Below are 14202 nucleotides of genomic sequence, written 5' to 3'. Positions count from 1 at the left end.
GCATTCGGTAATTTCTGTGGTCCATAATACATGTATTGAAGCATATTTTCGTATAAGAAGAATAATTATTGCTAGTTCTTTTAATTACAACAGATCCCAAAAGGACCATTATGCTGGATACTAAACAAATACACACAGTCTGTAACTTAAAAGCAAAAGAACAAACAAAAGTGTTAGAATGGGGATTACCCCAGGCAGGTTATTGATGACTGGCAGAAGTTTCCTATTTACCTGATAAGCAGTTGTTCTTTAACTATTTATTGAAGGAGGATGAAACAGAGCAGCTGTTCATGGCACCGCTCCAGCACCACTAATGCTATAGTTTCACAACTGATGAATTACATTCTCAACCAACGGGTGTTGAAATAGGTCTTCTGTAGTTCATGAAGAAGAGAAAACAAAGAAAGGGTCACACTGAATTAGTGCCGTCTTGTAGATGGCCAAGTTACAGGGTTTTGCAAAGGAAATAAGTATTAGAATGTGCATGCTCAGTGCAAGAGTGCCTTGACTCACAGAATTTATGTCCAGCTCCGCTCCAATTACAGCCTGTTGGGTACACATCAAATTGGGTGAAATATGAGCAAGAACAGAAGGAGGCTCTACATTTCCTTTATGTGTCCCATAGGAACACGTTGGTACTCTACATAAATACAATGAGGATTTGTTATCTCTGCCTAATGCTGCTTAATACTTTCAGGCTCTCAAGCCGTAGCAAAGTACAACACATTTTGAACATTAGAACTGTAGAGGGAACATTAGAACTCCAGCAAGCCAGGTACAAACATATAGATAGTTTGCTTCCTCAGGGGGAAAAGCTGCTTATTCATGGAAGAAGATAAAGTTTATAAAGTTATTGCTTCATTAATGGATTTTATTTTGATTTTTTTTCAATGACTGGAACTTTATGTTATTTGTTCCTCTTTGCATGGATATATTAAACGCAGAGAAAAAACATGAAATAATTCCACCTCTGCTTGAAATGTACGTTGCTGAACTGTTTAAACTACCTTTGTTTTTAAGTGGAGGAAAAAAACCCCTGGTATTCATGGAACTGCATTAAGCTTGGAATTTCCAGCTTGGACCAGAAACAATTCTAAAAATCAGAGTCTTACAATTTAACTTAAATCTGATAAAGACCGTTCATTTGATGATTCAAGCAGAGCTTTAATTACACTTCAAAACATTTTACAGCTCACCGAGGAAATAAAGTTCCTTCATATGTAACATTTAGTAATATGTGGATAATAAACCAAAAACCATTTTTTAATTTTATATTAGTCAATGCTGTTGCACCTAACCTGCAGTGTGGTCATTAGGTACTCTACTTTTTTGATTAATCACCAAATTCAGTAATCTGCAATAGTCTTACCAAAGCATCAATCCGTTACAATTATATCACCGTTATTATAGCACTTCACTGAATAAATAATGACTCATTTAGAGGCAACCACATTCAGCTACATCACTTTATATACTGAAGCACATACAATAAGAAGGTGTATGCACAGGTATAAGCAGTTTTGATAATTTTCGTAGTAATATTTTAAAGTAGTACCTTATTAATCCCTCTTAGTGCAATATTCGTAACAGGATTTTTAAAGACACATGAAACATATTGATATTTATCCTTGAAATGCATTTTGACTATGGCACCTGGTATAATACAGAAGGAAAGAAGTTTGGCAACTGCAAATGTTTTACAGGCATGGTTATGGGGGAAAAAAAAAAGAGGATCAATATCGAGTTTCAGAAAAAAAATATCTACAGCTTTAAGGGAAAGGGAAATGAGATTATTCCTTGGGATGAACCATTTACAATTATAGCTTGACAAAAAAAATAAATAATAATTTAAGCCTGAAGTCAATTAAAATGGCCAACTTCTAAACCTCCTTAAAATAGGCTTTAAAAGAGAAGCCTTCACAGATGGAACTTTAACCACACAGCACAGTCGGGTGCTGTTATAATAGGCATTTTTTTTTTAATAACTTTGATCAAAGCTTATTAACCAGCAGCATCAAGCCATTGGTGGTTTGGACTACACAAGAGAACTAATTAAATTTAAAGGGCCATAGCCTCCTGAAGGCACAACATGTAATCCCCAAGGCAGGAACTTGAATGAAGGGGATGAGAACATTTGCATAGTAAAACAGTGGAAAATGGCAAGGTGCTTGCTCTTATTTATTTTGGGCATTATAGCGAGTTTATTAGAACCAATTTTTAATCTGTCCTCATCATCAAACATGTAGAAAAGTATAACCTTTGAAAGTCTGAGGATTCACGTAATATGGAATATTTCCATACATGCGGCAAGAAACACAGAACATAAAATTTCATTTAATCCAACAGGCTAGATCATGAGATGCTTCCTTACCCCAAGGAGCAGAAACTTCCACCAATTTTAATGTGAAATATGACTAAGGAATTCATGGGCAAGAGAAAATAAAATAGAGAGAAAGCAAGCTGACTGTAAATTGGTGCCCAGTAGCCTTGTTTTGTCTACAGGCAGCCACATACAATAGCATTATAACTGAAAATAACAATAATAAATTGTAAAATAATTTCTTCCATTGCTTATCTCCCACCTGCTATATTATCCTTCATATTTATTATAGATTTCAGTATATAACATCTTTCCCTGCAGTTTTGTCATATAGCTGGGAAGAGGAATAACCTTCTCTTCTCTGGTCATCTTCCAAACACTGTCAAGAGGAAAACTATTACCCTTCATCTACCTTTCAAGCTCCTGGGAAGGAAGCAGAAAGGGTTAATGTTTATCCCATCTTTACTCCTGTTTTAAAAGCTTCCTGACATATGGACCACTAAAGTATTTTTCAGTTAATAAGGAGGTTTAATTTGTATGACAAAGACATAATTGCTAATCATGACATCAAATGATGTTTTCTTAGTCTCATAATCTCACTGTCATTTTAGGTCCCCTAGGAGAAAGGACTCAATAGCTAGAGTAAATAATAACAGTAAAACTTAGCACTGAGCAGCAGAAAGAGGAATCAGTAACAGCTGGGTTGTGTTCTGGATTGTCCTTAATCAGAATAGGGGTTTATGCATTGTAAAATGACAGAAACTTCTTGCGTCAGTGTGGTGGCATCATGCAGAGTCACCAAGTCACTCTTGTGGGCTAAGAGAAATACAGACTGGCAATTTTTTTTCTTTTTTAAAAAACAGGTCCTGTTGGCAACAGAGCATGAAAAGTCTTATTCCAATCAACATCTCTCTGTAATCTTTCCAAGCCTGCTCCAGGTGCATCTCATCTGTGTGTGTGTATCATTCTTTCTCTTGTCACAGCACCTAGCAGTCCCAACCAAAAATGATGACCCTAAAAATGCCAGATACCAGTCAAGCTAAACAAAATATCAGATATTTGATTAAAGTGTTGAAGTGCAAGACTACATGCAATGTGTGAGGGAGGAGGGAAACAATGAGACAGCACATCAGCAGTCTCAGGTGTGAGGTGCCTGCAAAGTTGCTGGAATTTTGTTGAACCACCAGTAGTGAAAGCAACAACTATATCTGGTTTTGGTGGCTCAGCTAGAATCTTACCAACGTTGGAATAAAACAAATAACAAAACAAACCAAAAGCCACTCCCCCTGCTCCCAAGAAACATTCATACCTCCCCATTCACGATGAACTGCTTAACAGTAGGAAGATTTCCTTCTTGTCCTCTTTCCAGAGCAGAAACTCTCTCAAACAAGAGCTCAGAGGCATTTACAAGGACCTGGCACATCATATATAGCTGCTGCTTAAGAATTTATTAAACTGCAGTGAAACCAGGAGTTGTGTGTCTTTTTCAATCTCACATTCACAATCCTAACCAGTATGTCAAATTTCCCCCATGCTCATGGCATGATGGGCAAAGCTGTTGTATACAAAGACATACAGTATTATTTATAAAAGTCGTACTATTTCTAAAAGTTGTACTTCTCATATACATCAGTTGTTTTCTTGAGTGCTTTACACTAAAATACCTACTAATTCAATTTTAATTTGTTCTTTTACAATACAAAGCACTAACTACATCAGTGTGTAGATTAGAGACGAAAACTACCATGTTTCAGTTTATTTTGGCTTTAAGCTATGAAGTAGAAACTGCTGTCAAAAAGCAAACCATAAGTCATATCTACAAATGGTACTATAAGTTCCAAAAACCTAATTTTTTAGGTAAACTTTTGGGTTACAGGTTAACTGTTACTGTAGGGAAAAGGCCTCTACACAAAATTTATCTGAAGCTGAACAAATAAGTGTAACCGCCTTCTGTGCAGAGGTTAAAAACCTACCTGGTAGCCTTGCTGAGAATTCATGCATGAGTAAACTCATTTTTGTAGAAGACACAAGAAATGGTTTTATTCTGCAATTCACCTGCTGTTGTAGAGGAAAAGCTGTCATAGTAACAGCCATTTGCAATACCCAACATAACATAGGTTGTGTACTTCTTTTAAGTTCATGCTAACATGAAGAAGATCTTGTCTTTTTATTAAAAGCATGCCATTGTGATTTCAACGCTGACAGTGATGGACAGAACCCATCATAACCCACTCCAAACTGTTCCAACAGTTAATTATCCTGTCAGAAATAATGTCCCACTTTTGTCTTTGTCTAATGTTAAGTTCCAGTTATTCAAGTTCATTAAAAACCTATATCTGCTGGACGGAAAGACCATCTACCATCACATCATTTTGCAATACAGTTTCTCTTAGACCATTAAAACAATGATAGTTTAAGATCCTTCTCAGCATTTCATTTAAGTCATTTGCTACCCCCTCCACTGCTACCATGATTTTATAATCCTCAACTTGCTAACATCTTTCTTCAAATCTTGATGTCCCAACTTGACACAGCGCTGCATCAAGGGGCCAAATCATATATTGACTCAAAAGTCCCTTTTGCCCTAACATCGCAAATCTGCTTATTTATTTTCACACTCTATGTCTTTTTTTTTTCTTAAATAAAGTCATTGCTGCTTCAGATAATTTTCTACATGTTCTTCATTTTCAAAAGCATCCCTACACTAGACCAGTGGTTCCCTATCAGGTGAGGCAGGTAGCAATGGGAAGTTATAAACTGGTAAGAGGTCAGACAGAGACCAACCGAACTAACCTGGGCTAAGACCAAGCCTGTTTCCTGCAAGGCCAGGCAGGACAGTGCCACCGCGCCAGAACGGGTGCAATATGGAGCAGAGTGCTAACATTGTCTTTGCTATGGGTGCAATACGGAGCAGGGCAAAAAGGCTTTGCTGGACGGGTCCACATGGGGAAGATGATGGCAACCCCTGGAGGTACCCAGCTTTTTGTGGCACAAGAAGCTAGGCAAAGCAAAGCTTGAGACATTGTTGGTATTCTCAAGTGAGGTGCAGCTGTCAAAGGACTGGAAATCATTGCATTACACTGTGTTAGAATGCGTACATTTTGTTTATAGTTGGTGTATCACAAAACGCAAATTGTTTTATATCCATTATCTTCAATTTCACACTCCTTAGATACAAAGACTGATAACTTCACATTTATATTTTGAGATAGACATATTACCTCATTTGAGAATCTATTTATCATGTGTTACGTTAATTTCCATGTTCCAATTTCTTGATTAAAAAGTGGTGCAGCATGATATCTTATGGAAGTCAGTCTATTACTTTACCAATTTTACCTCCATCAACCAGCTGGTAATCTCATCACAGAAGACATAAGTACCTAGTGTTCAACCTCCAGCTTCTGCAGCTTTACAAAGACTGGAATTAACCATTCTTATTCCTTTCCTTACTATTTTTCTTCATTGAGTCCTGTTCCAATATTTGTATCAGATCAACACCAGACTGACACACCCATAACTGAACGTGCCATTTAATTTACTTTTCCTTTTGGTAAAAATTAGCAACTTTTTTCCAAATCCCCTGGAATGCCCTCAGTGCCCCCAAAATTCTAGAACTCTCCCCCCCCCCATTATTGGTAGCTAAGAAAAATGTCCTCTGCAGTTCAACGTATCCTGACTGGCTAATTTTAAAATGTCTAGATTTCACAGCTGCTGTTTCATGTCCCCCTTAGCTGCCAGAATGGAAGTACATTATGATGCAACTACAGCTAGTTTTCCCCCCTAAACACAAACCAAAAGCACTTACTGAACACGGCTGCTTTTTCAATTACTATTGATTTTTTTATCATTGCACAATAACAGCTGCATATATGTTCTCAACCGACTTGAAAACTGGTCGTTGGCCTTCTACCTCCTGGCCTGAGATTCTCTGCTTTTATATCGTGTGGCTTTCTTCAGCCATCTCCTGCAGTTCCTACTTTTCATTTATGACAACCAGCATCAGCTTCTCGCTTTTTAAATTTTGGACATGCACACATACAAATGCACACTTAATATCTGTATACGTGTCTGTATACACATCTGCTTTCACTTTCCTTCAAAGCAGTTTTTAAATTATGATCTTCTCTCTTGTGGCTTTCACCACTATCTATTAAAACAAACATTCTCAAAAATGCTTTAATTCTCATTGACTCCTGCAACCCACGCAATGACATTCCAAATGCAAAAGGAAAAGAAATGTAATGTTGGACTAACAGATAGGAAAACTACAGATAAACAGAAAAAAACCCCCACATTATCTGTATTATCTGTTATGCCTTACAGTCCCTTCATGCTTGATGCAGCTATGAGCTCTCATGCCACTCACCCCTGAATTAGTCTTCATCATAGAGACAGTCTGCCTCAGACCTCTTTTTGCATGTGAAAATCCTAGACCACACTAAGATATTCAGCTCCTACCTGTGCTTTTCTATAGTTCATGGAAAGAGAAAGCTGTGTACACAGGAAGAGTATCAACTGACCTAAGCAATACTCATTGTGCAGGTACAAGATGCCATTACCTTGAAAAACTTGAGTGCGTTAACCAAAAGATTACGTTTATAGTCTTCATATTATTTGCAAATTTCGCAGTTGAAAGAACTCTTTAGTCATGATCAAAATCCTGAGTATTGTATCCCTCAAAGGCAACAGAAAGCACATTTTTGTTTACAACTCAAATAAAAATAAGTTGCTATTTTTTCCTATATCATTGATGAGTCCAGTCCCTCATGATTCCCTGAGTAGGGCAGTGGGAGTTTGTCTGCATTTTGAAATACGTATGTCTGTCTCAAAACTCTCACTGAGCTAATTAAGTCCTACTGAATCTAGCAAAATAATCAACAGCTTCCACTTCCCTTGCCTTTTTGCTAAGTGTAAAGTATTTCTCCCCACATTATCTGAACTGACCAAATACCACTTGAAAGCAAAGATTTCTGAACTGAACAGCACAGTACAATACAAAATAATTTCTTTCCATAATTGCAACTTTCTACATTTATCTGAAGCTCTGCCTACTTTATATTATATTAGAAAGTCCTCAAACAGGTTCATATCAGTTACAAAGCTGAATACCACTGGTATCAGGGTCTCGAACACTTCTGGTTCCCAGTATGCACAATAAACAGTTGTAGTAAGTTGTCTTGATTACCTTTACCTACAGTGAAAATAGAAAGCTCCAGTGAGAGAACCCATAGCAAACCTTGCAGACCTGAAGGGAAGTTTCTAATAGCTATATGGCAAGTGTCAATGCAGTTTTAAAACTTTGATAGCATTTGTCCTGCATATTCCTACTAGTTTGCCAAAATATGCCAAAATTTCTATGATTCACAGTTAAATATCTCGTATTACAGCATGGGCAATTGCTGTATCCCATATACTTTACAAGTCTCTAGTCCTGGAAGAATTAGTCAAATTAAGTTTCATGAGCACCTTCATGAGGCCAAAAATTCATTGACAAATTAAAATGAATTCTGCTATAAATACATTTTAATTCCATTTATGCACACAGGTCTTTTTATAGCCGTTAAACCTCTCTTTCCCCTTTTTAAACACTATAGAAACTGTCAGGAACTACATTTTAGCAATCATTGCATACACCTCATGATTCCTAGAATTTAAAATGGAATTGTTGATGGTTCAGATACTGTTAGACTGTCATTAGTTCTGCAAAGTATGTAATTTGTCATTTTGGAAGAAATTACAGTACCTTTACTTGTGCAACATGCTTTTAAACTTCCTCTCTCTAATTTGAAAATGCCAGTCTTATGCTCTGCTTCAAGAGAGATATTTTTAAGGTTGGCTTGTCACAGAGCAATTTGTCAGGTAGTATTTTGTCTTCATTAAGGTTTATTCACATAAAGTGATTGGCCTGTCCGTGATATTCCCCAAAGACAATACATTCTGCCTTACCTGATGGTAATGAAGCCCGTGTTAAATTTTCACTTTCCTCATCAGTGCTGCCATCATAGTCATTTTCTCTCCCTGTAGCCATCTGAGTGGTAGCTATACTATCCCTAGGAAAGAAAAAAAAAAAAAAAAGGGAAAAAAAGCAAGCACATCTTTGCCATCTATTATTCCTGCAAAGAACCGGTAATTATTTCTGCACTGCCTTAGAGGCAATGCAAGCTGATACGAGTCAACAGAAAGTCCTCATGCTGAACATCTTAGCATATTCATATACAACGACAGACAATAAAAGGTAAATTAAGATACCAAAAAGCAGGATAAAAATAGCAAACAAATTAAAGTGTGTTGTAGCATTAAAATGATTCATCTTCTCTGAATATTTTTGAAATAAAAAGTACATAAAAACATTTAGAATTCAATATTTTTGTTTCACAAAGGACAAAAGGAATCAAATATTTCAGGGAGAATGCATATGAAAGTACCACCTATGGAAATGGCAGAGACGTACTCTGATTGGAAAATCAACTGCAACCTAACAGAAAAAAGAGGACATATTCATTGAATATTTAGTTCTTGGCTACAGCATCCAAAACAATATGCTGCTATTTGCAGTGACACCACAAAGAATCCTCTGCTCTCATGACTACCAGCATTGTTTTGGATAACCAAGCACATAGCCAGGAAGAACTGTCACTCACTGTTAGAGCCAAAGAAATGGAAACTAAACTAAACTAAAATATGCACCAGGTACGATACCAAGTAACTCAGGAAAATTAAGAATTACCTTGTACTGTCAGCATCTGCTGCAGGTTCTTTATCTTTGTTCAACAACTTCTGTAAGTTTCTTATCTTTGCCTTCTTTTCATTCAGCACCAAAATAAACCAGTTATAAAGATCTGCCTCTAGTTCTTCTTTAGCTTCCACACATTTTTCCAGCCTACAATGTAAAATTAAGTGTTACACCATTTCTTTTTAAAACCCTTTGTTTCCTGGAAGAAATTCTGCAGCAAGGCCAGCCTTCGTATTACAGGAATCCCCATACAAAACCACGCACGATTAGTCCAGCATCTTGTGCCTGAAACAGGCCAGAAGAAGCTTTTATTTTTCCACAGAAAATTGCAATGAACTTTGCTACCAAAAGGGGAAAGTTTCCAAGGGGAAAATTTTCTCTTCATGCTTTTTTTGATTGGTTCTTGCACACATGCATCTGAGAGAACTAAAATTTAAATAGGCAAGTGTTCTTTAGTTTCAGTGCTGAATTCACCATAGTGGGCATAGCTTAGCAGGATACACATAATGAGATTACAAATAGATATGATTAAGCTTGACAGGTCCCAAATCTGGACCACACACACTGACTTGAAATATATTTGAACAGGAAAAAAAAAGAAAAAAGAAATAGGCAACTCCACTCCAACATGGGCTGAGATGACGAGCAAATACTTCGGGCAACTGAGACAGCTCCAGAACTCTTTGCGTGTCCAGAGAAGGGCAACGAAGCTGGTGAAGGGTCTGGAGCACAAGGCTGATGGGGAGCGGCTGAGGGAACTGGGGTTGTTCAGCCTGGAGAAAAGGAGGCTGAGGGGAGACCTTATCGCTCTCCACAACTGCCTGAAAGGAGGTTGTAGAGAGGTGGGAGTCGGTCTCTTCTCCCAGGTAACAAGTGATAAGACGAGAGGAAATGGCTTCAAGTTGCGCCAGGGGAGGTTTAGACTGGATATTAGGAAATTTTACTTCACTGAAAGGGTTATCAAGCATTGGCACAGGCTGCCCAGGGAAGTGGTTGAGTCGCCATCCCTGGAGGTATTTAAAAGACGTTTGGATGAGGTGCTTAGGGACATGGTGTAGTGGTGGTCTTGGTAGTGTTAGGTTCATGGTTGGACTCGATGATCTTAAAGGTCTTTTCCAACCTGTACAATTCTGCGATTCTGTGATTCTTTCTTTGCCAGGACTCCCAGGGCAGATTCGGGTGATACAGACCTCTGCCTGACCATTTTCCATCAACAGTCTTGCATGTCTTGTTCTGGTGAGCTGGCAAGGTACAGAAACCAGTTCCTGGCAGAGTTCAACAGGACACTGCAGGAACACCTGATGGCAACTGTAATCTCTTTCAGGCATTCAGACAAATACAATGCTAATAACTCCAGTGCTGCAGGCTCCATTTTGAGTTACACAGATACAGAGCTGAGATCCTGGTACACTTGCAGCCACCACTAGGCAGATTTTTATTTTTGTTTTCCCCCTGAACCAATCACAATTACTTGGTAGAGGACTAAACGTTTACAATATATATAAAAATGCTTTAAAAGCTCTTAACTGAGAGTAAAATATTATTCTGGTTTTTGAAGGTTTAATGTGCACCTGTAGGTAGGTCAATGTCAATAAAATGAAGCACAATGGAAATATACAATTAAGAATATGGATGTATGCTGTCTCATAAGCAAAGCAAAATGGAATATAAGCAAACATGAGCACAATAAATGAAGTGACTTATAGCAAATGAGATCCTATATTTACTTCCTGAATTTCATAACTTTTTAGTCCTTGGGTTGAACCACAAACATTTTATAACAGCTGTGTTCATAGCAAGCAAATAAACATATTGATAATCTTATTGATCATGGTAACTATAGTATTATAGCAAGTTGTCATAACCTGGAACAACATTCTTTTCACCAACCTATGCGAGGCTGGTAAAAAACTTTAGAAGGCTTCCTTTGTTATTAAACCCAAACACATAACAGATTTTAAAAACAGTAATTTATAAGGTAAGAAATGTCAACAGACTTACTCTATAAATACTGATTATTTTGTTCATAGATCAAAACCATATATGATGTAAGAAGAAAGACAATAGAAAATAATCTCATGAAGTATTAAGTCTACTGTGCAATGCTTTAGGGATATGCTTGATAGTTGATAAATAATTCATCTAATTTAAATGCAAATAGCAGAACATCATTACCATATAGATCGGTTCAATAATTCCTAAATGAAAGATCATACGTACTAATCAACTACCAGGAGAGTTTCCACCTACAAAAGGAAAGTTAACTGTTTAGAGGGGAACAAATAGACAATTCACAAAGAATCATAAACCCTAATACAAGGTCCAGAAGTGCCCTGACCAGCTCACAGAAGGAGAAAGGTAAGGACAGGAATTGTCTCCCACTTATCAAGTAGAGTTCAGCCATTAAAAAATAGGTTTTAAAAAAAATTACAATTGGGTAAATTGCCATTTACATGCTTGAAACTAATTATATCTGTATACCTAAAAATGGAAAACAAGGATTTTGTGTAAAATATGGTAAACCTGTCTGTATCAAATGCTATAGAAAAGTCCCCTCTCCCAGACACAAAACAATACTAACTAAAGAAAGTGCTTACTGCTGTGCCTTTGTTTTGCCAATGGACTGGTTAGTGTCCGAGCAGCTGAGGCTGGTTTAAATCGTTACATTGAGACATTTTGCTGACTTGACCAAAAAGTCAATCCACTGATGAAAATCCACATAACTGTAAACACTCAATGAAGTAAAGCTGATGCTGTCTGGATGTTAAGAAGCACAGTATAGGAACCTATTGCAAGACTAGTCAATTTCCTCAGCCTCTGGAGCAAATTATTAGCATCTCAAAATACACATATTGACTATATGCATAGATTAGAATATTAACTGTTCCCTGTAGGCAAAATCAATTAGGACTATGCCATCAGTTAATCTTATATGATCGTTTTCATTTACGTGAACACCTTTCTTGACTTTTTCCTGTTGTTTAAAAAGTAATCCATATATAAATACATTCTCCAGACCTAGATATGGCATTAATTTGGCGTAACATTCAATCAGTGTAAAATAGTGTTACATTAATGCTATATTTGCAAGTTATGAGCCTTTAAAAATATATTATTATATGGCATATGATGATACTTAAAAACAGAATATTAAAAAGCTACAGTCTTCTGCTGCTTGGGAACAGGGATGCATTAATTATGCAGAACGTATGTGTGTGTGGGGTGGCTCTGGCTGTAACTCTGCATAGCCTTTAGGATTCACTCAGGCATGCATTACCTGAATTACGTGACCACTAAGCAAAGCTGGCTGGGTTTCATTCCAATACCTCATCGGTTACAAATACAAACTTTAATTGCAATTCGTCACATGCTTGTGCCTGTATGTGATTTGTCTCACTAAAATACCACCTCCCCAGGCCAAATAAAGAAGCTGCTCATCTCAAAGACAACTTTCAAGTACAATGAAAATAAATGGAAGTTAATGGCTAGAGTGGTGCAAGTCTTATTCGCACATGCTTTCCAATATTCTATATTCTTAGACACACCCAAGTTGATAACCATCAAAAAGTTTGCACAGCCTACTGAAAGCAGCTAGTATTAGGAATGGTTACGATTAGTAATTGAAAAAATAAGGTAACTGTCCAGTTCTTAAGTGCTGCCTAAACGTACAGCAGTCACACATGCTTCACAGAGGTTAACATGAACTATGTAACTTAATGGCATTTATACATTTTTCACACTCCAATAGTAAAAAGAAAATATTCAACGACTCTGCTATTTATCCTTGTCCTCAGTGCTCTAAAATAATTACCGGTCTTACGGCACCACTCTATTACATTTCAGATTCACCCTTCCCCCAACATTGGCAATGGTATTGAATCTTGATGAGCTAATGCTGAAGAGTCAGTTTCAAGCACCACATTACCTAGCCTGCATTTTTATAAGCTGTTTGTGGTTTAAATACACTGTCACTATAGTTGACCACAACATAAATTAGCAGCTATTTTGATTTTGGTTTGTCTACAGTAATTTTAGATGTTTGATACAAAATACATACCACATCCAAAACAGAAATTTAACTTGTATTTTATTGGCCAAGGAATTATTTTGCTACAGATTATTATTACTTTACATTTACCATATTAATTATCTATATTAAATAAAAACAATAGCTATTCTGCTCTGATATTTTAACTCATCCATCCCTGAGGTGTGCACACATGCTGGGGGGGTGCCCCCCCGCCCCCACGGGACCCACTTGCAGCATTTTCAGAATAATCCTTTTGAAAATTTCCATAGCCTCTCTATTTGGATCTTGCCAGATAGTGTCTTAGTAATTTTTATTTTATGTTTTATAGATCAAGTGCTGAACAGTCCAGCTATCCAATAACTCTCATACTGATGTCACTTACGCATGGGTCATTTCCTAAAAAAGCAGGGAAATGTTCAGCCAGGTAAAATTCTACAGTTAGGTCATCACAATAAGCAAGACGCTGAAAATTAAGGGATTTACAGCTTCAACCAGAAACACTCTCAACACCTCAGATGCCGCACAGATTAGACTAGAGTACATAAGTAATTTAACAATTTGATGATGCAGGTGATTTCTCTTCAAAGGGATTTTTGGCCTGCTCCTGCCTTTCGCCTTTACTTGAACCCGAATTGCAGAGGAAAGCGGCAGGAGCCATTCCTGTGCCCGGCACGGGGCTGCCATGCAAGCGGTTTACAGCCGAGCAATCTCATGTACATTGAGGCCATTGCCAGCAACAGATCGGGGCTGGTATTCAGCTTACAGATTGCTCACTAGGCAGATTTAGCCTCCTGAAGGAAATTTGCTTGCCATTTTACAGACCAAATGGAAAGCAGAACAAGTTTACACCTCGAGACCCCAGAGAGCTATGGGGCAAAGCTGCTGAGCCGAGCTCACAAAACCTTCATGATGGTCAAGAAAATTAGAGTAGGGAAATGGAAAAGGGATATTGAATTATTCCATCCAGTGCCTCATGCTTAACCTGAACAAAACCAGCTCTTGGAAGTCTGCATGCTTTGTTTTAATTCTAATGAGGTCCTGAAGAGAGAGATTTTAAGCAAGGGGAACTTCAGGGGCTGAAACTCTGGAGCTGATGTGCCTTAGCTCCAGGCGAAG

The 14202-nt window shown here is 37.5% G+C and overlaps 1 protein-coding gene across 9 annotated transcripts in view; it reads right to left on the bottom strand.

Moving 5' to 3' along the window:
• The window catches only part of XRCC4 (X-ray repair cross complementing 4), a 190644-nt gene that overhangs the window by 92183 nt on the left and 84259 nt on the right, over positions 1-14202 (bottom strand). For all 9 annotated transcript variants that reach the window (XM_072860694.1, XM_072860697.1, XM_072860692.1 and 6 more), the window contains 2 exons: positions 9051-9203; positions 8270-8373 (listed from right to left, as the gene is read on the bottom strand). In XM_072860694.1, coding sequence (XP_072716795.1) covers positions 8270-8373; positions 9051-9203 — 257 coding nt within the window. The remainder of the gene's footprint in view (positions 1-8269; positions 8374-9050; positions 9204-14202) is intronic.

Source organism: Ciconia boyciana, chromosome 4, assembly GCF_034638445.1.
Source record: "Ciconia boyciana chromosome 4, ASM3463844v1, whole genome shotgun sequence".
Taxonomy (NCBI): domain Eukaryota; kingdom Metazoa; phylum Chordata; class Aves; order Ciconiiformes; family Ciconiidae; genus Ciconia; species Ciconia boyciana.
The sequence above is the reverse complement of the archived record's forward strand: the minus strand, read 5'-3'. Positions and strand labels throughout refer to the sequence as shown.